The sequence below is a fragment of the Oncorhynchus keta genome, chromosome 24 (genome assembly GCF_023373465.1).
Source record: "Oncorhynchus keta strain PuntledgeMale-10-30-2019 chromosome 24, Oket_V2, whole genome shotgun sequence".
Taxonomy (NCBI): Eukaryota; Metazoa; Chordata; class Actinopteri; order Salmoniformes; family Salmonidae; genus Oncorhynchus; species Oncorhynchus keta.
In genome coordinates this window covers 695041-719393 of record NC_068444.1, presented here as the reverse complement: position 1 = coordinate 719393, position 24353 = coordinate 695041, and the positions used below count along the sequence as shown (strand labels likewise).

Below are 24353 nucleotides of genomic sequence, written 5' to 3'. Positions count from 1 at the left end.
ACTTGGGATATCACTTTTCAACAGCAAACGTTTTTTAATAAATCTCTGAAGGATGTGTTTAAACTATAGTGGCTTTGTCACATTTATATACATGAACTGCAACTATACACTATTTGATATAAAGGGACCACAGACCACTTGGGTTGCATTTCCTTTCATTCATGTTGATCCTGCTAGGAGATTAATATAAAGCATGCAATTAATTTATACATTTTATTTTTCAAATAAGTAATTCCAGTGATTTGTACAGCTGCACATCTACACACCCAAACCTCTACACAATATGTGCATTTAGTAACACACCCCTAATCTATACACAGGATGCTTCCCAAATAGCACCGGATTCCATATATGGTGTACTGCTTTTGACCAGGGCCAATGGGCCCTTGTCGATGGGCCCTGGTCAATCAATCAAATTCAATCAAATGTATTTATAAAGCCCTTTTTACATCAGCTGATTTCACAAAGTGCTGTACAGAAACCCAGTCAATGGGCCCTGGTCGAAGGGCCCTGGGCGACGGGCCCTGGTCGATAGTAGTGCGCTTTGTGGTGAATAAGGTTCCATTTGGAATGAAGACATTAAAAAGAGGCAACATTTTTGATCACCAGATTTCTCAGTTATAAATATAAATAAATCCATGTAAAGTTAACGTTTGAGACATGAAATCCATGGCACCGTATTCCTTACATAGTGTGCTATTTTTGACCAGGGCCCATCGACCAGGGCCTATTGGTCTCTTTTCGAAAGTAAAGCACTATGTAGGGATAAGAGTGCCATTAGGGACACAGACCATGTTTAATGTTCAGATTAGGCACCACCCTGGAACTGAGGTCTGTGGGATTAGAGACCCTGAGAAACGCCTCAGGTCACTAAAACAGAAAACACGCAGCATAGTTCTATAAAAAACAAAGTCTGAGTTGAATCTAATATCTGGTTTCAGTGATAGGAACGGTGTAGCCTGAGTCTAATATCTGGTTTCAGTGATAGGAACGGTGTAGCCTGAGTCTAATATCTGGTTTCAGTGATAGGAACGGTGTAGCCTGAGTCTAATATCTGGTTTCAGTGATAGGAACGGTGTAGCCTGAGTCTAATATCTGGTTTCAGTGATAGGAACGGTGTAGCCTGAGTCTAATATCTGGTTTCAGTGATAGGAACGGTGTAGCCTGAGTCTAATATCTGGTTTCAGTGATAGGAACGGTGTAGCCTGAGTCTAATATCTGGTTTCAGTGATAGGAACGGTGTAGCCTGAGTCTAATATCTGGTTTCAGTGATAGGAACGGTGTAGCCTGAGTCTAATATCTGGTTTCAGTGATAGGAACGGTGTAGCCTGAGTCTAATATCTGGTTTCAGTGATAGGAACGGTGTAGCCTGAGTCTAATATCTGGTTTCAGTGATAGGAACGGTGTTGCCTGAGTCTAATATCTGGTTTCAGTGATAGGAACGGTGTAGCCTGAGTCTAATATCTGGTTTCAGTGATAGGAACGGTGTAGCCTGAGTCTAATATCTGGTTTCAGTGATAGGAACGGTGTAGCCTGAGTCTAATATCTGGTTTCAGTGATAGGAACGGTGTAGCCTGAGTCTAATATCTGGTTTCAGTGATAGGAACGGTGTAGCCTGAGTCTAATATCTGGTTTCAGTGATAGGAACGGTGTAGCCTGAGTCTAATATCTGGTTTCAGTGATAGGAACGGTGTAGCCTGAGTCTAATATCTGGTTTCAGTGATCGGAACGGTGTAGCCTGAGTCTAATATCTGGTTTCAGTGATAGGAACGGTGTAGCCTGAGTCTAATATCTGGTTTCAGTGATAGGAACGGTGTAGCCTGAGTCTAATATCTGGTTTCAGTGATAGGAACGGTGTAGCCTGAGTCTAATATCTGGTTTCAGTGATAGGAATGGTGTAGCCTGAGTCTAATATCTGGTTTCAGTGATAGGAACGGTGTAGCCTGAGTCTAATATCTGGTTTCAGTGATAGGAACGGTGTAGCCTGAGTCTAATATCTGGTTTCAGTGATAGGAACGGTGTAGCCTGAGTCTAATATCTGGTTTCAGTGATAGGAACGGTGTTGCCTGAGTCTAATATCTGGTTTCAGTGATAGGAACGGTGTAGCCTGAGTCTAATATCTGGTTTCAGTGATAGGAACGGTGTAGCCTGAGTCTAATATCTGGTTTCAGTGATAGGAACGGTGTAGCCTGAGTCTAATATCTGGTTTCAGTGATCGGAACGGTGTAGCCTGAGTCTAATATCTGGTTTCAGTGATAGGAACGGTGTAGCCTGAGTCTAATATCTGGTTTCAGTGATAGGAACGGTGTAGCCTGAGTCTAATATCTGGTTTCAGTGATAGGAACGGTGTAGCCTGAGTCTAATATCTGGTTTCAGTGATAGGAACGGTGTAGCCTGAGTCTAATATCTGGTTTCAGTGATAGGAACGGTGTAGCCTGAGTCTAATATCTGGTTTCAGTGATAGGAACGGTGTTGCCTGAGTCTAATATCTGGTTTCAGTGATAGGAACGGTGTAGCCTGAGTCTAATATCTGGTTTCAGTGATAGGAACGGTGTAGCCTGAGTCTAATATCTGGTTTCAGTGATAGGAACGGTGTAGCCTGAGTCTAATATCTGGTTTCAGTGATCGGAACGGTGTAGCCTGAGTCTAATATCTGGTTTCAGTGATAGGAACGGTGTAGCCTGAGTCTAATATCTGGTTTCAGTGATAGGAACGGTGTAGCCTGAGTCTAATATCTGGTTTCAGTGATAGGAACGGTGTAGCCTGAGTCTAATATCTGGTTTCAGTGATAGGAACGGTGTAGCCTGAGTCTAATATCTGGTTTCAGTGATAGGAACAGTGTAGCCTGAGTCTAATATCTGGTTTCAGTGATAGGAACAGTGTAGCCTGAGTCTAATATCTGGTTTCAGTGATAGGAACGGTGTAGCCTGAGTCTAATATCTGGTTTCAGTGATAGGAATGGTGTAGCCTGAGTCTAATATCTGGTTTCAGTGATAGGAACGGTGTAGCCTGAGTCTAATATCTGGTTTCAGTGATAGGAACGGTGTAGCCTGAGTCTAATATCTGGTTTCAGTGATAGGAACGGTGTAGCCTGAGTCTAAAATCTGGTTTCAGTGATAGGAACGGTATAGCCTGAGTCTAATATCTGGTTTCAGTGATAGGAACGGTGTAGCCTGAGTACCAGTCTCTGCCATCATGCCACTGACAGTGTGTGGCATAGAGTGACGTGATGACACAAACAGATTTATGCAGGCTAGGAAATGTGTATGATACCTACTATAAACCCCTACTACTGTAAAATACAGAACTACATTTAACTACAATAGCGTTGCAAAATACCGCTTACTGTCCCCAAAGTCCCAGATTGTCCAGAAATCTTGGGTGGTTGAATCAGGATTTCCTGGCTTTTTTTTCTTGATTTTGTGAATTATCCAACTGGGACTTGTGGAAAAGCTGAGGATTTGGAGAAAGTTTACATAACGTGATGTTGAAGCAACCAGGATCATATGAGATGTCAACAGACCCTTAATACTGAGAGAGAATAATCACACATCACAGAAACGGTTTAAACCTAATATCTCCAATCAGTAGAAAGACACACCATGATGTTGTCATGTTCAGTGCTGTGCCACAGGAAGATCAAAGGAATAATAAATACAACTAATAATAACAACAATAATAATAACTTAAACATAAAAAAAATGAAAATACTAAATAAGTAACTATCATCATGACAAGGATACATTTGACATGTTTTTAATAATAGAATTAAAGGTCTGTGGGTTGAAATTGTCTTAGAGAATAGACCTCCTACCAGGGTTGGGGCCAATTCCATTTCAATTCCAGTCAACTAAGGAAGTACACTGACATTTTAATTCCAGTTCTCTTCATTGCTTTTCAATTAGCAAAATGTGGAGTTGGAATTTGGTTTACTTTGTGAATTGATTGGAATTGATCCCAACCCTGCCTCCCACAGACGTTGATACTGATGATTAACACACTAAATGACTGTACTGTACACTCTGGCAGAAGCACAAATGGCACCCTGTTCCCTAAATAGTGCACTAATTTTGACCAGAGTCTCTTATGGAAACGATATCACAGGGATGTTATAGCCTGAAATAGAATAAACACTGTTCCTACAGAAACCGTCTCAGTGGCTGATCAAAGGCAGTGCACTATATTGGCAATAGGGTTCCATTTGGGACACAAACTAAAATACATCCACCCTGTAGGAGACGGAGGAGGCTGTAGGGTTGCAAAATTCCCTTAACTTTCCTCAAATTCCCAGGTTTTCCAGAAATCCCGGTTACAAGATTCCCAAAATCAGCAGGAAATCCAGAATCCTCCCACCAGGATTTATGGAGGAACTAAGAGGTGAGGTCATTTTACAATCCTAGACTCGAATGGAGAGCAAAGCAGAGTGACAAGTAGGCCTCTGGGTGGGTTGGTTGGCTGTATGGTATAGGCCTTTCACAACAATGTATTAATCCACTTAAGGACAGGCAGGCAAAATACATTTAAAATGATACAGGCTCAGGAAACACATTTAGCTCTTATACGTACAATAAAATAAAGAAATAAACAACATAAGACATTAAAGGGTACCCTGGGGGACACCAGTAGAGAAGACATTAAAGAGGACCTAGTACCAAGCCCCGGGGGACACCAGTAGAGAGACATTTTATAGGGGCCTAGTATTGAGCCCTGGGGGACGCCAGCAGAGAGACATTATAGAGGACCTAGTATCTCACCATCTCCCCTCCCTCTCCATCTCCTATCCATCTCCCCCTCCCTCTCCATCTCCTATCCACCTCCCTCTCCATCTCCTATCCATCTCCATCTCCTATCCATCTCCCCCTCCCTCTCCATCTCCTATCCATCTCCCCCTCCCTCTCCATCTCCCCTCCCTCTCCATCTCCTATCCATCTCCCCCTCCCTCTCCATCTCCTATCCATCTCCCCTCCCTCTCCATCTCCTATCCATCTCCCTCCCTCTCCATCTCCTATCCATCTCCCCCTCCCTCTCCATCTCCTATCCATCTCCCCTCCCTCTCCATCTCCTATCCATCTCCCCCTCCCTCTCCATCTCCTATCCATCTCCCCCTCCCTCTCCATCTCCCCTCCCTCTCCATCTCCTATCCATCTCCCCTCCCTCTCCATCTCCTATCCCTCTCCCCCTCCCTCTCCATCTCCCCTCCCTCTCCATCTCCTATCCATCTCCCCTCCCTCTCCATCTCCTATCCATCTCCCCCTCCCTCTCCATCTCCTATCCATCTCCCCCTCCCTCCCCATCTTCTTTCCCTTTCCCTCTCCTCTACTTCCCCATCTCCTCTCCCTCCCCATCTCCTCACTTTTCCCTCTCTCCTCTCCCCTCCCTCCCCATCTCCTCTCCCTCCCCATCTTCTTTCCCTCTCCCCCCTCCTCCCCCATCTCACCTCCCTCCTTCCTGATGGGAATGTGAAATGAATAGTGGGGACTAACATGCTATATGGTATGTTGGTTCGATCCTATATAAAATACTGGGCTTTAGAAATAGATTTTAAAAAAACATTCCCACGGTTTGTGTTTGTTTCCTGAGGATTGTAAATAAAATAAGCTAGTGTAAACAAAAACAAAAGACATGTTAATAAAAATATAATCTCATCATGTTATCATAAAGTACTAATGAAGGCTTCTCTCTAACAACAAAGGAGCTGTAACAAACCAACCAATGAAACGACACTGGAGACTAACACGCAGACGCGGTCACTGGGTTGCCAGATGGAAAGGTATGTAAACCCTCCCCAATGCAGCCACCTGGGACAGAGCTGCCCAACAACACAGTGTCCACCTGGCAACCTCAACCCAACTCAACAGTAGCTAGGTGGATGTTACAGCGGTAGTAACGTGGGTAAGTTAGTTCGCTGTTAAAGAGGACTACTGCCGCTTTACTTCCGGATACTGGGCTTTGAATGGGCTTCAAGATTGAATTTACTTCTACCAGATGCCTTTTATGAAGATTCTTTGTAATGAAGAAAATGTATGTACGTTTTTTGCGCTTGAAGACCATTAAAAAAAAAATACAAAAGTTGAAAAACTACAAGGCTGAAAGGGCATTCACTTCCTGGTTACTTTCACAGCGTTTTGTTAGCTTCAGGTACGGTGAAGACAGAAGAGGAGACGCCAGGCGTTATTCCACACCTGAACCAGGGCCCGGCCTAATGCTGGTCTGCCCCCTACTGGGCATCAGAGGATGGTGCAGAATAACTTATTCTCCCTAAAGGGGTTCTCCGAGGCGGGCACGGGCACGATGAGGGGGTCGTCACGTATGTGGGCGTCACAATACACCATCAGATCCGCTGCTGCTTTGGTGACCTGGGAGACAGGAACAGGGGAGAAAGACAGGTATGATTAGGTAAGATAAGGCAGAGGGGAGGAGAAGGAGGGGAGGAGAAGGAGAGGAGGAGGAGGGGAGGAGAAGGAGGAGGAGGAGGGGAGGGGGAGAGGAGAAGAGGGGGGAGGGGAGGAGAGGAGAGGGGAGGAGGAGGAGAAGAGGAGGAGGGGAGGGAGGAGGAGGAGGGGGAGGAGGGAGAAGGGGGGAGGAGGAGAGGGGAGGAGGAGGGAAGGAGGGGAGGGAAGGAGGGGGGAGGAGAAGAGAGGGGAGGAGGAGAAGAGGGGGGGAAGGAGGGGAGGAGAGAGAGAGGGAAGGAGAAGAGAGGGGAGGGAAGGAGGGGAGGGAGGAGAAGAGGGAGGGAAGGAGGGGAGGAGGGGAGGAGAAGAGAGGGGAGGAGGAGAAGAGAGGGGAGGGGAGGAGGAGGAGGTGAGGGGAGAAGGGTCCCATGCTGTCTCCAGTGCATTCAGAAAGTATTCAGACCCCTTGACTTGGATAACATTTTGTTGCATTACAGCATTCTAAAATGTATTAAACTTTAATTTGTCCTCATCAATATACACACAACACCCCATAATGACACAAAAAACAGGTTTATTTGACATTTTTGCAAATGTAATATCGCATTTCAATAAGTATTCAGACCATTTACTCAGTACTTCTTGGGTATGACGCTACAAGCCTGGCACACCTGTATTTGAGGAGTTTCTCCCATTCTTCTCTGCAGATCCTCAAGTTCCGTCAGGTTGGATGGGGAGCGTCGCTGTACAGCCATTTTCAGGTCTCTCCAGAGATGTTCGATCGGGTTCAAGTCCGGGCTCTGGCTGGACCACTCAAAGACATTCATAGAGTTGTCCCGAAGCCACTCCTGCGTTGTCTTGGCTGTATGCTTAGGGTTATTGTCCTGTTGGAAGGTGAACCTTCGCCCCAGTCTGAGGTCCTGAGCACTATGGAGCAGGTTTTCATCAAGGATCTCTCTGTACTCTGCCTCAATCCTGACTACTCTCCCAGTCCCTGCCACTGAAAATCACCCCCACAGCATGATGCTGCCATAACCATGCTTCACCGTAGGGATGGTGCCAGATTTCCTCCAGACGTAACGCTTGGCAATCAGGCCAAATAGTTCAATCTTGGATTCATCAGACCAGAGAATCTTGTTTCTGATGGTCTGAGAGTCTTTAGCTGCCTTTTGGAAAACTCCAAGCGGACTGTCATGTGACTTTTACTGAGGAGTGGCTTCCGTCTGGCCACTCTACTAAGTCCTGATTGGTGGAGTTCTGTAGAGATGGTTGTCCTTCTGGAAGGTTCTCCCATCTCCATAGAGGAACTCTGGAGCTTTGTCTGAGTGACCATCAGGTTCTTTGTCACCTCTCTTCACCCCTGAGGCCCTTCACCTCTGATTGCTCAGTTTGGCCGGGCAGCCAGCTCTAGGAAGAGTCTTGGTGGTTCCAAACTTCTTCCATTAAAGAATGATGGAGGCCACTGTTCGTGGGGACCTTCAATGCTGCAGAATTTTTTTGGCAACCTTTCCCAGATCTGTGCCTTGGTACAATCCTGTCTCGGAGCTCTATGGACAATTTTTTTGTAGTTCATGGCTTGGTTTTTGCTCTGACATGCACTGTCAACTGTGAGACCTTATATACAGTGGGGAGAACAAGTATTTGATACATTGCCGATTTTTGCACGTTTTCCATCTTACAAAGCATGTAGAGTTCTGTAATTTTTATGACAGGTCCACTTCAACTGTGAGAGACGGAATCTAAAACAAACATCCAGAAAATCACATTGTATGATTTTCATGTAATTAATTAGCATTTTATTGCATGTTTATCTGTAATTACAGGACAGCTTCGTGATGGAAGGTTCCAGACTATCTGTAATTACAGGAGAGCTTCGTGATGGAAGGTTCCAGACTATCTGTAATTACAGGAGAGCTTCGTGATGGAAGGTTCCAGACTATCTGTAATTACAGGAGAGCTTCGTGATGGAAGGTTCCAGACTATCTGTAATTACAGTAGAGCCTTGTGAGGAGAGGAGGGTTCCAGACTGTCTATCTGTAATTACAGTAGAACCTTTTGATGGAGGGGAGGATAGAAGAGCGAAGGAGAGCTCTGCTCATTAGCACAGATCAAATCAAATCAAAACATTCTTCTGTGTGATGAGGCAATTAATGAGACCAGTGATCCCTCAATAAGATGCACAGAGACTGAATATGCTGTGTAGAGGAGGGAAGTCACGACCCAATATACTCAGTCAGTTAGGAAAGCTAAGGCTAGCTTTTTCAAACAGAAATTTGCATTCTGTAGCACCAATTACAAAATGTTTTGGGACACTGTAAAGTCCATGGAGAATAAGAGCACCTCCTCCCAGCTGCCCACTGTACTGAGGCTAGGAAACACCTTCACCACCAATAAATCTACAATAATCGATCAATAAGCATTTTTCTACGGCTGGCCATGCTTTCCACCTGGCTACCCCTACCCCGGCCAACATCTCAGCACCCCCTGCAGCAACTTGCCCAAGCCCCCCCACCCCGAATCCCACTGTATCTTCTCCACTATGCAATCTGGTTTAAGAGCTGGTCATGGGGTGTACCTCAGAGACACGCTCAAGGTCCTAAACGATATCGTAACCGCCATCAATAAAAGACAGTACTGTGCAGCCGTCTTCATCGACCTGGCCAAGGCTTTCGACTCTGTCAATCATCGCATTCTTATCGGCAGACTCAATAGCCTTGGATTCTCAAAATTGCCTCGCCCGGTTCACCAACTATTTCTCAGATTTCAGTGTGTCAAATCAGAGGGCCTGTTGTCCAGACCTCTGGCAGTCTCCTAGGTAAAGCCCCGCCTTATCTCAGCTCACTGGTCACCATAGCAACACCCACCCGTACACGTTCCAGCAGGTATATCTCACTGGTCACCATAGCAGCACCCACCAGTAGCACACGTTCCAGCAGGTATATTTCACTGGTCACCATAGCAGCACCCACCAGTAGCACACGTTCCAGCAGGTATATCTCACTGGTCACCATAGCAGCACCCACCCGTAGCAACGTTCCAGCAGGTATATTTCACTGGTCACCATAGCAGCACCCACCCGTAGCACACGTTCCAGCAGGTATATTTCACTGGTCACCATAGCAGCACCCACCAGTAGCACACGTTCCAGCAGGTATATTTCACTGGTCACCATAGCAGCACCCACCCGTAGCACACGTTCCAGCAGGTATATTTCACTGGTCACCATAGCAGCACCCACCCGTAGCACACGTTCCAGCAGGTATATCTCACTGGTCACTGGTCACCATAGCAGCACCACCCGTAGCACACGTTCCAGCAGGTATATTTCACTGGTCACCATAGCAGCACCCACCCGTAGCACACGTTCCAGCAGGTATATCTCACTGGTCACCATAGCAGCACCCACCCGTAGCACACGTTCCAGCAGGTATATCTCACTGGTCACCATAGCAGCACCCACCCGTAGCACACGTTCCAGCAGGTATATCTCACTGGTCACCATAGCAGCACCCACCCGTAGCACACGTTCCAGCAGGTATATCTCACTGGTCACCATAGCAGCACCCACCCGTAGCACACGTTCCAGCAGGTATATCTCACTGGTCACCATAGCAGCACCCACCCGTAGCACACGTTCCAGCAGGTATATCTCACTGGTCACCATAGCAACACCCACCCGTAGCACACGTTCCAGCAGGTATATTTCACTGGTCACCATAGCAGCACCCACCCATAGCACACGTTCCAGCAGGTATATCTCACTGGTCACCATAGCAACACCCACCCGTAGCACACGTTCCAGCAGGTATATTTCACTGGTCACCATAGCAGCAGCTCCAGCAGGTATATTTCACTGGTCACCATAGCAGCACCCACCCGTAGCACACGTTCCAGCAGGTATATTTCACTGGTCACCATAGCAGCACCCACCCGTAGCACACGTTCCAGCAGGTATATTTCACTGGTCACCATAGCAGCACCCACCCGTAGCACACGTTCCAGCAGGTATATTTCACTGGTCACCATAGCAACACCCACCAGTAGCACACGTTCCAGCAGGTATATCTCACTGGTCACCATAGCAGCACCCACCCGTAGCACACGTTCCAGCAGGTATATTTCACTGGTCACCATAGCAACACCCACCCGTAGCACACGTTCCAGCAGGTATATTTCACTGGTCACCATAGCAGCACCCACCCGTAGCACACGTTCCAGCAGGTATATTTCACTGGTCACCATAGCAGCACCCACCCGTAGCACACGTTCCAGCAGGTATATTTCACTGGTCACCATAGCAACACCCACCCGTAGCACACGTTCCAGCAGGTATATTTCACTGGTCACCATAGCAGCACCCACCCGTAGCACACGTTCCAGCAGGTATATTTCACTGGTCATTCCCAAAGTCAACACCTCCTTTGGTCGCCTTTGCTTCCAGTTCTCTGCTGCCAATGACTGCAAAAATTACTGATGCTGGAGTCTTATATCTCCCTCTCTAAGTTGAAGCATCAGCTGTCAGAGCAGCTTACCGATCACTGCACCTGTACACAGCCCATCTGTAAATAGCCCACTCAACTACCTCATCCCCATACTGTTATTTTCTTAATTTCCTTGTTCCTTTTCACCCCAGTATCTCTACTTGCACATCATCATTTGCACATCTATCACTCCAGTGTTAATGCTAAATGTATTATTGACAAACAACATGTTTGTTTATGTGTAACTCTGTGTTGCTGTCTTTGTCACACTGCTTTGCTTTATCTTGGTCAGGTCACAGTTGTAAATGAGAACTTGTTCTCAACACCTGGTTAAATAAAGGTGAAATAAAAAAAGAATAAAACAGATCTGTGATCCCAACTGCTTCTCTCTCTCTCTCCTTTTACAGACACACCATCCCACCATCTGGGAGGTATTTCTCCACTGAGAAATATTGGGAGTCATCAAGGCAAAGCGTGGCTACTTTGAAGAATCTCAAATATAAAATGTATGTTTATTTTTTTGGTTACTAAATGATTCCATATGTTATTTCATCGTTTTGATGTCTTCACTATTATTCTACAATGTAGAAAATAGTAAAAATAAAGAAACCCTTGAATGACTACTATAACTGTATATTTTCGATTCCTAAAAGTTGCCACCCTTTGCCTTGATGACAGCTTTGCACACTCTTGGCATTCTCTCAACCAGCCAGTTTCATCATAGCTCTTGATGGTCTTTGTGACTGCAACTGAAGAAAATGTCAAAGTTCTTGAACTTTTCCGGATTGACTGACCTTCATGTCTTAAAGTAATGATGGACTGTCGTTTCTCTTTGCTTATTTGACCTGTTCTTGCCATAATATGGACTTGGTCTTTTACCAAATAGGGCTATCTTCTGTATACCACCCTTATCTTGTCACAACACAGCTGATTGTGTCAAACGCATTAAGAAGGAATGATATTCAACAAATTAACTTTGAACAAGGCACACCTGTTAATTGAAATGCATTCCAGGTGACTGCCCCATGAAGCTGGTTGAGAGAATGGCAAGAGTGTGCAAAGATGTCATTAAGGCAAAGGGTGGCTACTTTGAAGGATCGCAAATATAAAGTATATTTTGATTTGTTTAACACTTTTTTGGTTACTACATGATTCCATGTGTTTTTTCATAGTTTTGACTATTATTCCACAATGTAGATAATAGTACAAATAAAGAAAAACCCTTGAATGAGTAGAAAAATAAAGAGAGAGCTACATAATGACACTATCAAGGGAATAGGGTGTCATTATGGGTGTCATATGGGTGTCATTCCGCTACAAGACCATGGTGCTCGCCTACGGAGCTGTGAGGGGAACGGCACCTCAGTACCTCCAGGCTCTGATCAGGCCCTACACCCAAACAAGGGCACTGCGTTCATCCACCTCTGGCCTGCTCGCCTCCCTACCACTGAGGAAGTACAGTTCCCGCTCAGCCCAGTCAAAACTGTTCGCTGCTCTGGCCCCCCAATGGTGGAACAAACTCCCTCACGACGCCAGGACAGCGGAGTCAATCACCACCTTCCGGAGACACCTGAAACCCCACCTCTTCAAGGAATACCTAGGATAGGGTAAGTAAGGGTAAGTAATCCTTCTCACCCCCCCCAACAAGATTTAGATGCAAGTGGCTGTTCCACTGGTTGTCATAAGGTGTATGCACCAATTTGTAAGTCGCTCTGGATAAGAGCGTCTGCTAAATGACGTAAATGTAAATGTAAAATTATGTAGTACACTATCAAGGGAATAGGGTGTCATTATGTAGTCCACTATATAGGGAATAGGGTGTCATTATGTAGTCCACTATATAGGGAATAGGGTGTCATTATGTAGTACACTATCAAGGGAATAGGGTGTCATTATGTAGTCCACTATATAGGGAATAGGGTGTCATTATGTAGTACACTATCAAGGGAATAGGGTGTCATTATGTAGTACACTATATAGGGAATAGGGTGTCATTATGTAGTACACTATCAAGGGAATAGGGTGTCATTATGTAGTACACTATCAAGGGAATAGGGTGTCATTATGTAGTCCACTATATAGGGAATAGGGTGTCATTATGTAGTCCACTATATAGGGAATAGGGTGTCATTATGTAGTCCACTATATAGGGAATAGGGTGTCATTATGTAGTCCACTCAAGGGAATAGGGTGTCATTATGTAGTCCACTATATAGGGAATAGGGTGTCATTATTTAGTACACTATCAAGGGAATAGGGTGTCATTATGTAGTCCACTATATAGGGAATAGGGTGTCATTATGTAGTCCACTATATAGGGAATAGGGTGTCATTATGTAGTACATTATCAAGGGAATAGGGTGTCATTATGTAGTACACTATATTGGGAATAGGGTGTCATTATGTAGTACACTATCAAGGGAATAGGGTGTCATTATGTAGTCCACTATATAGGGAATAGGGTGTCATTATGTAGTCCACTATATAGGGAATAGGGTGTCATTATTTAGTACACTATCAAGGGAATAGGGTGTCATTATGTAGTACACTATATAGGGAATAGGGTGTCATTATGTAGTCCACTATATAGGGAATAGGGTGTCATTATGTAGTCCACTATATAGGGAATAGGGTGTCATTATGTAGTACACTATATAGGGAATAGGGTGTCATTATGTAGTACACTATATAGGGAATAGGGTGTCATTATGTAGTCCACTATATAGGGAATAGGGTGTCATTATGTAGTCCACTATATAGGGAATAGGGTGTCATTATGTAGTACACTATATAGGGAATAGGGTGTCATTATGTAGTACACTATCAAGGGAATAGGGTGTCATTATGTAGTACACTATCAAGGGAATAGGGTGTCATTATGTTGTACACTATATAGGGAATAGGGTGTCATTATGTAGTCCACTATCAAGGGAATAGGGTGTAATTATGTAGTACACTATATAGGGAATAGGGTGTCATTATGTAGTCCACTATATAGGGAATAGGGTGTCATTATGTAGTACACTATCAAGGGAATAGGGTGTCATTATGTAGTCCACTATATAGGGAATAGGGTGTCATTATGTAGTACACTATCAAGGGAATAGGGTGTCATTATGTAGTCCACTATATAGGGAATAGGGTGTCATTATGTAGTACACTATCAAGGGAATAGGGTGTCATTATGTAGTCCACTATATAGGGAATAGGGTGTCATTATGTAGTCCACTATATAGGGAATAGGGTGCCATTTGGGATAAACTTCACCAAACCTGGAGGATCACTCTGACCTAACACACACACAGACACACACACACAAACACAGACGCACGCACACACACACACACACACACACACACACACACACAGACACAGACACACACACACACACAGACACAGACACACACAGACACACACACAGACACACACACAGACACACACACACACACAGACACAGACACAGACACAGACACAGACACACACACAGACACACACACAGACACACACACAGACACACACACAGACACACACACACACACACACACACACACACACACACACACACACACACACACACACACACACACACAGACACAGACACAGACACACACACACACACCCCTACAGTACCTTACCTTTATCCTGTCCATACAAGACTCCATCTTGAGTTGTTCCACAGCTTTCCTGGCGTGGGAGATGCTGTTGTTGTTGACCACACTGTCCTTCATGACGATGACAGTACAGACACACATGGAGTCAAGAGGCTGGGTGAGTGCTGTTGGCGACGTCGTCCTTCATGATGATGATCTAGTGGTTGAGTAGAAGAAATCTAGAAAGAAATATGACTGATGAAGCCAGAACCAGAAGGTTATATTGTCTTAAGAGTTGAATATCTTTTCATCTGCAGTTGAAGAAGCACAAACACGACATGGAGCGAAGAGGTCTGACGAACATCTCTACATCAGCACTGAGGGGCATTACAACCATCTCTACATCAGCCCGGAGAGGCATTCCAACCGCCTCTACATCAGCCCTGAGGGGCATTACAACCACCTCTACATCAGCCCTGAGGGGCATGACAACCACCTCTACATCAGCCCTGAGGGGCATGACAACCATCTCTACATCAGCCCTGAGGGGCATGACAACCATCTCTACATCAGCCCTGAGGGGCATTCCAGCCATCTCTACATCAGCCCTGAGGGGCATGACAACCATCTCTACATCAGCCCTGAGGGGCATTACAACCATCTCTACATCAGCCCTGAGGGGCATTCCAACCATCTCTACATCAGCCCTGAGGGGCATTACAACCACCTCTACATCAGCCCTGAGGGGCATTACAACCATCTCTACATCAGCCCTGAGGGGTATTCCAACCATCTCTACATCAGCCCTGAGGGGCATTACAACCACCTCTACATCAGCCCTGAGGGGCATGACAACCATCTCTACATCAGCCCTGAGGGGCATGACAACCATCTCTACATCAGCCCTGAGGGGCATTACAACCATCTCTACATCAGCCCTGAGGGGCATTCCAATCATCTCTACATCAGCCCTGAGGGGCATTACAACCATCTCTACATCAGCCCTGAGGGCATGACAACCATCTCTACATCAGCCCTGAGGGGCATTCCAACCATCTCTACATCAGCCCTGAGGGGCATTACAACCATCTCTACATCAGCCCTGAGGGGCATGACAACCATCTCTACATCAGCCCTGAGGGGCATTCCAACCATCTCTACATCAGCCCTGAGGGGCATTCCAAACTGTACATCAGCCCTGACGGGCATTACAACCATCTCTACATCAGCCCTGAGGGGCATTACAACCTCCTCTACATCAGCCCTGAGGGCATTCCAACCTCCTCTACATCAGCCCTGAGGGGCATTCCAACCTCCTCTACATCAGCCCTGAGGGGCATGACAACCATCTCTACATCAGCCCTGAGGGGCATTACAACCATCTCTACATCAGCCCTGAGGGGCATTACAACCTCCTCTACATCAGCCCTGAGGGGCATTCCAAACTGTACATCAGCCCCGAGGGGCATGACAACCATCTCTACATCAGCCCTGAGGGGCATTCCAACCACCTCTACATCAGCCCTGAGGGGCATTACAACCATCTCTAAATCAGCCCTGAGGGGGCATTACAACCATCTCTACATCAGCCCTGAGGGGCATGACAACCATCACTACATCAGCCCTGAGGGGCATGACAACCATCTCTACATCAGCCCTGAGGGGCATTACAACCTCCTCTACATCAGCCCTGAGGGGCATTACAACCTCCTCTACATCAGCCCTGAGGGGCATTACAACCTCCTCTACATCAGCCCTGAGGGGCATTACAACCTCCTCTACATCAGCCCTGAGGGCATTACAACCTGTACATCAGCCCTGAGGGGCATTACAACCACCTGTACATCAGCCCTGAGGGCATTACAACCATCTCTACATCAGCCCTGAGGGGCATAACAACCATCTCTACATCAGCCCTGAGGGGCATTACAACCTCCTCTACATCAGCCCTGAGGGGCATTCCAAACTGTACATCAGCCCTGACGGGCATTACAACCATCTCTACATCAGCCCTGAGGGGCATTACAACCTCCTCTACATCAGCCCTGAGGGGCATTCCAACCTCCTCTACATCAGCCCTGAGGGGCATTCCAACCTCCTCTACATCAGCCCTGAGGGCATGACAACCATCTCTACATCAGCCCTGGGGCATTACAACCATCTCTACATCAGCCCTGAGGGGCATTACAACCTCCTCTACATCAGCCCTGAGGGGCATTCCAAACTGTACATCAGCCCCGAGGGGCATGACAACCATCTCTACATCAGCCCTGAGGGCATTCCAACCACCTCTACATCAGCCCTGAGGGCATTACAACCATCTCTACATCAGCCCTGAGGGGCATTACAACCATCTCTACATCAGCCCTGAGGGCATGACAACCATCACTACATCAGCCCTGAGGGGCATGACAACCATCTCTACATCAGCCCTGAGGGGCATTACAACCTCCTCTACATCAGCCCTGAGGGGCATTACAACCTCCTCTACATCAGCCCTGAGGGGCATTACAACCTCCTCTACATCAGCCCTGAGGGGCATTACAACCTGTACATCAGCCCTGAGGGCATTACAACCACCTGTACATCAGCCCTGAGGGCATTACAACCATCTCTACATCAGCCCTGAGGGGCATAACAACCATCTCTACATCAGCCCTGAGGGGCATTACAACCATCTCTACATCAGCCCTGAGGGGCATTCCAACCATCTCTACATCATCCCTGAGGGCATGACAACCATCTCTACATCAGCCCTGAGGGGCATGACAACCATCTCTACATCAGCCCTGGAGGGGCATTACAACCATCTCTACATCAGCCCTGAGGGGCATTACAACCATCTCTACATCAGCCCTGAGGGGCATTACAACCATCTCTACATCAGCCCTGAGGGGCATGACAACCATCACTACATCAGCCCTGAGGGGCATGACAACCATCTCTACATCAGCCCTGAGGGCATTACAACCATCTCTACATCAGCCCGGAGAGGCATTCCAACCGCCTCTACATCAGCCCTGAGGGGCATTACAACCACCTCTACATCAGCCCTGAGGGGCATGACAACCACCTCTACATCAGCCCTGAGGGCATGACAACCATCTCTACATCAGCCCTGAGGGGCATGACAACCATCTCTACATCAGCCCTGAGGGGCATTCCAACCATCTCTACATCAGCCCTGAGGGGCATGACAACCATCTCTACATCAGCCCTGAGGGCATTACAACCATCTCTACATCAGCCCTGAGGGCATTCTAACCATCTCTACATCAGCCCTGAGGGGCATTACAACCACCTCTACATCAGCCCTGAGGGGCATTACAACCATCTCTACATCAGCCCTGAGGGGTATTCCAACCATCTCTACATCAGCCCTGAGGGGCATTACAACCACCTCTACATCAGCCCTGAGGGCATGACAACCATCTCTACATCAGCCCTGAGGGGCATGACAACCATCTCTACATCAGCCCTGAGGGCATTACAACCATCTCTACATCAGCCCTGAGGGCATTCCAATCATCTCTACATCAGCCCTGAGGGGCATTACAACCATCTCTACATCAGCCCTGAGGGGCATTCCAACCATCTCTACATCAGCCCTGAGGGGCATGACAACCATCTCTACATCAGCCCTGAGGGGCATTCCAACCATCTCTACATCAGCCCTGAGGGCATTACAACCATCTCTACATCAGCCCTGAGGGCATGACAACCATCTCTACATCAGCCCTGAGGGCATTCCAACCATCTCTACATCAGCCCTGAGGGGCATTCCAAACTGTACATCAGCCCTGACGGGCATTACAACCATCTCTACATCAGCCCTGAGGGGCATTACAACCTCCTCTACATCAGCCCTGAGGGGCATTCCAACCTCCTCTACATCAGCCCTGAGGGCATTCCAACCTCCTCTACATCAGCCCTGAGGGGCATGACAACCATCTCTACATCAGCCCTGAGGGGCATTACAACCATCTCTACATCAGCCCTGAGGGGCATTACAACCTCCTCTACATCAGCCCTGAGGGCATTCCAAACTGTACATCAGCCCCGAGGGGCATGACAACCATCTCTACATCAGCCCTGAGGGGCATTCCAACCACCTCTACATCAGCCCTGAGGGGCATTACAACCATCTCTACATCAGCCCTGAGGGGCATTACAACCATCTCTACATCAGCCCTGAGGGGCATGACAACCATCTCTACATCAGCCCTGAGGGGCATTACAACCTCCTCTACATCAGCCCTGAGGGCATTACAACCTCCTCTACATCAGCCCTGAGGGGCATTACAACCTCCTCTACATCAGCCCTGAGGGGCATTACAACCTGTACATCAGCCCTGAGGGGCATTACAACCACCTGTACATCAGCCCTGAGGGGCATTACAACCATCTCTACATCAGCCCTGAGGGGCATAACAACCATCTCTACATCAGCCCTGAGGGCATTCCAACCTCCTCTACATCAGCCCTGAGGGCATTCCAACCTCCTCTACATCAGCCCTGAGGGCATGACAACCATCTCTACATCAGCCCTGAGGGGCATTACAACCATCTCTACATCAGCCCTGAGGGGCATTACAACCTCCTCTACATCAGCCCTGAGGGGCATTCCAAACTGTACATCAGCCCCGAGGGGCATGACAACCATCTCTACATCAGCCCTGAGGGCATTCCAACCACCTCTACATCAGCCCTGAGGGGCATTACAACCATCTCTACATCAGCCCTGAGGGGCATTACAACCATCTCTACATCAGCCCTGAGGGGCATGACAACCATCACTACATCAGCCCTGAGGGGCATGACAACCATCTCTACATCAGCCCTGAGGGGCATTACAACCTCCTCTACATCAGCCCTGAGGGGCATTACAACCTCCTCTACATCAGCCCTGAGGGCATTACAACCTGTACATCAGCCCTGAGGGGCATTACAACCACCTGTACATCAGCCCTGAGGGGCATTACAACCATCTCTACATCAGCCCTGAGGGGCATTACAACCATCTCTACATCAGCCCTGAGGGGCATTACAACCATCTCTACATCAGCCCTGAGGGGCATGACAACCATCTCTACATCAGCCCTGAGGGGCATTACAACCTCCTCTACATCAGCCCTGAGGGGCATTACAACCTCCTCTACATCAGCCCTGAGGGGCATTACAACCTCCTCTACATCAGCCCTGAGGGGCATTACAACCTGTACATCAGCCCTGAGGGGCATTACAACCACCTGTACATCAGCCCTGAGGGGCATTACAACCATCTCTACATCAGCCCTGAGGGGCATAACAACCATCTCTACATCAGCCCTGAGGGGCATTACAACCATCTCTACATCAGCCCTGAGGGTATTCCAACCATCTCTACATCAGCCCTGAGGGCATTACAACCACCTCTACATCAGCCCTGAGGGGCATGACAACCATCTCTACATCAGCCCTGAGGGGCATGACAACCATCTCTACATCAGCCCTGAGGGGCATTACAACCATCTCTACATCAGCCCTGAGGGGCATTCCAATCATCTCTACATCAGCCCTGAGGGCATTACAACCATCTCTACATCAGCCCTGAGGGGCATTCCAACCATCTCTACATCAGCCCTGAGGGGCATGACAACCATCTCTACATCAGCCCTGAGGGGCATTCCAACCATCTCTACATCAGCCCTGAGGGGCATTACAACCATCTCTACATCAGCCCTGAGGGGCATGACAACCATCTCTACATCAGCCCTGAGGGGCATTCCAACCATCTCTACATCAGCCCTGAGGGGCATTCCAAACTGTACATCAGCCCTGACGGGCATTACAACCATCTCTTCATCAGCCCTGAGGGGCATTACAACCTCCTCTACATCAGCCCTGAGGGGCATTCCAACCTCCTCTACATCAGCCCTGAGGGGCATTCCAACCTCCTCTACATCAGCCCTGAGGGGCATGACAACCATCTCTACATCAGCCCTGAGGGGCATTACAACCATCTCTACATCAGCCCTGAGGGGCATTACAACCTCCTCTACATCAGCCCTGAGGGCATTCCAAACTGTACATCAGCCCCGAGGGGCATGACAACCATCTCTACATCAGCCCTGAGGGGCATTCCAACCACCTCTACATCAGCCCTGAGGGGCATTACAACCATCTCTACATCAGCCCTGAGGGGCATTACAACCATCTCTACATCAGCCCTGAGGGGCATGACAACCATCTCTACATCAGCCCTGAGGGGCATTACAACCTCCTCTACATCAGCCCTGAGGGCATTACAACCTCCTCTACATCAGCCCTGAGGGGCATTACAACCTCCTCTACATCAGCCCTGAGGGGCATTACAACCTGTACATCAGCCCTGAGGGCATTACAACCACCTGTACATCAGCCCTGAGGGGCATTACAACCATCTCTACATCAGCCCTGAGGGGCATAACAACCATCTCTACATCAGCCCTGAGGGGCATTACAACCTCCTCTACATCAGCCCTGAGGGGCATTACAACCTCCTCTACATCAGCCCTGAGGGGCATTCCAAACTGTACATCAGCCCTGACGGGCATTACAACCATCTCTACATCAGCCCTGAGGGGCATTACAACCTCCTCTACATCAGCCCTGAGGGGCATTCCAACCTCCTCTACATCAGCCCTGAGGGGCATTCCAACCTCCTCTACATCAGCCCTGAGGGGCATGACAACCATCTCTACATCAGCCCTGAGGGGCATTACAACCATCTCTACATCAGCCCTGAGGGGCATTACAACCTCCTCTACATCAGCCCTGAGGGGCATTCCAAACTGTACATCAGCCCCGAGGGGCATGACAACCATCTCTACATCAGCCCTGAGGGGCATTCCAACCACCTCTACATCAGCCCTGAGGGGCATTACAACCATCTCTACATCAGCCCTGAGGGGCATTACAACCATCTCTACATCAGCCCTGAGGGGCATGACAACCATCACTACATCAGCCCTGAGGGGCATGACAACCATCTCTACATCAGCCCTGAGGGGCATTACAACCTCCTCTACATCAGCCCTGAGGGGCATTACAACCTCCTCTACATCAGCCCTGAGGGCATTACAACCTCCTCTACATCAGCCCTGAGGGGCATTACAACCTGTACATCAGCCCTGAGGGGCATTACAACCACCTGTACATCAGCCCTGAGGGCATTACAACCATCTCTACATCAGCCCTGAGGGGCATAACAACCATCTCTACATCAGCCCTGAGGGGCATTACAACCATCTCTACATCAGCCCTGAGGGGCATTCCAACCACCTCTACATCAGCCCTGAGGGGCATTACAACCATCTCTACATCAGCCCTGAGGGGCATTACAACCATCTCTACATCAGCCCTGAGGGGCATGACAACCATCACTACATCAGCCCTGAGGGGCATGACAACCATCTCTACATCAGCCCTGAGGGGCATTACAACCTCCTCTACATCAGCCCTGAGGGGCATTACAACCTCCTCTACATCAGCCCTGAGGGGCATTACAACCTCCTCTACATCAGCCCTGAGGGGCATTACAACCTGTACATCAGCCCTGAGGGGCATTACAACCACCTGTACATCAGCCCTGAGGGGCATTACAACCATCTCTACATCAGCCCTGAGGGCATAACAACCATCTCTACATCAGCCCTGAGGGGCATTACAACCATCTCTACATCAGCCCTGAGGGGCATTCCAACCATCTCTACATCATCCCTGAGGGGCATGACAACCATCTCTACATCAGCCCTGAGGGGCATGACAACCATCTCTACATCAGCCCTGAGGGGCATTACAACCATCTCTACATCAGCCCTGAGGGGCATTACAACCATCTCTACATCAGCCCTGAGGGGCATTACAACCATCTCTACATCAGCCCTGAGGGGCATGACAACCATCTCTACATCAGCCCTGAGGGGCATTACAACCTCCTCTACATCAGCCCTGAGGGGCATTACAACCTCCTCTACATCAGCCCTGAGGGGCATTACAACCTCCTCTACATCAGCCCTGAGGGGCATTACAACCTGTACATCAGCCCTGAGGGGCATTACAACCACCTGTACATCAGCCCTGAGGGGCATTACAACCATCTCTACATCAGCCCTGAGGGGCATTACAACCATCTCTACATCAGCCCTGAGGGGCATTACAACCATCTCTACATCAGCCCTGAGGGGTATTCCAACCATCTCTACATCAGCCCTGAGGGGCATTACAACCACCTCTACATCAGCCCTGAGGGGCATGACAACCATCTCTACATCAGCCCTGAGGGGCATGACAACCATCTCTACATCAGCCCTGAGGGGCATTACAACCATCTCTACATCAGCCCTGAGGGGCATTCCAATCATCTCTACATCAGCCCTGAGGGGCATTACAACCATCTCTACATCAGCCCTGAGGGGCATTCCAACCATCTCTACATCAGCCCTGAGGGGCATGACAACCATCTCTACATCAGCCCTGAGGGGCATTCCAACCATCTCTACATCAGCCCTGAGGGGCATTACAACCATCTCTACATCAGCCCTGAGGGCATGACAACCATCTCTACATCAGCCCTGAGGGCATTCCAACCATCTCTACATCAGCCCTGAGGGGCATTCCAAACTGTACATCAGCCCTGACGGGCATTACAACCATCTCTACATCAGCCCTGAGGGGCATTACAACCTCCTCTACATCAGCCCTGAGGGCATTCCAACCTCCTCTACATCAGCCCTGAGGGGCATTCCAACCTCCTCTACATCAGCCCTGGGAGGGGCATTCCAACCTCCTCTACATCAGCCCTGAGGGGCATGACAACCATCTCTACATCAGCCCTGAGGGCATTACAACCTCCTCTACATCAGCCCTGAGGGGCATTACAACCTCCTCTACATCAGCCCTGAGGGGCATTCCAAACTGTACATCAGCCCCGAGGGGCATGACAACCATCTCTACATCAGCCCTGAGGGGCATTCCAACCACCTCTACATCAGCCCTGAGGGGCATTACAACCATCTCTACATCAGCCCTGAGGGGCATTACAACCATCTCTACATCAGCCCTGAGGGGCATGACAACCATCTCTACATCAGCCCTGAGGGGCATTACAACCTCCTCTACATCAGCCCTGAGGGGCATTACAACCTCCTCTACATCAGCCCTGAGGGGCATTACAACCTCCTCTACATCAGCCCTGAGGAGCATTACAACCTGTACATCAGCCCTGAGGGGCATTACAACCACCTGTACATCAGCCCTGAGGGGCATTACAACCATCTCTACATCAGCCCTGAGGGGCATAACAACCATCTCTACATCAGCCCTGAGGGGCATTACAACCTCCTCTACATCAGCCCTGAGGGGCATTCCAAACTGTACATCAGCCCTGACGGGCATTACAACCATCTCTACATCAGCCCTGAGGGGCATTACAACCTCCTCTACATCAGCCCTGAGGGGCATTCCAACCTCCTCTACATCAGCCCTGAGGGGCATTCCAACCTCCTCTACATCAGCCCTGAGGGCATGACAACCATCTCTACATCAGCCCTGAGGGGCATTACAACCATCTCTACATCAGCCCTGAGGGGCATTACAACCTCCTCTACATCAGCCCTGAGGGGCATTCCAAACTGTACATCAGCCCCGAGGGGCATGACAACCATCTCTACATCAGCCCTGAGGGGCATTCCAACCACCTCTACATCAGCCCTGAGGGGCATTACAACCATCTCTACATCAGCCCTGAGGGGCATTACAACCATCTCTACATCAGCCCTGAGGGGCATGACAACCATCACTACATCAGCCCTGAGGGGCATGACAACCATCTCTACATCAGCCCTGAGGGGCATTACAACCTCCTCTAC

At 48.4% G+C, this 24353-nt stretch overlaps 1 protein-coding gene across 3 annotated transcripts in view; it reads right to left on the bottom strand.

Moving 5' to 3' along the window:
• Positions 1–5476: 5476 nt before the first annotated feature.
• The window catches only part of LOC127911276 (guanine nucleotide-binding protein G(I)/G(S)/G(O) subunit gamma-4-like), a 34724-nt gene continuing 15847 nt past the window's right edge, over positions 5477–24353 (bottom strand). The window contains exons 1-3 of one of the 3 annotated variants that reach the window (XM_052477439.1): positions 20594–20721; positions 14509–14827; positions 5477–6356 (exon numbers count right to left, since the gene is read on the bottom strand). In XM_052477439.1, the coding sequence (XP_052333399.1) occupies positions 6228–6356; positions 14509–14625 (246 nt within the window). In that variant the 5' untranslated portion in view covers positions 14626–14827; positions 20594–20721 and the 3' untranslated portion in view covers positions 5477–6227. Of the gene's footprint in view, positions 6357–14508; positions 15263–20593; positions 20722–24353 lie in introns of those variants that run through there. The other 2 variants (XM_052477440.1, XM_052477438.1) reach the window with 2 other exon arrangements.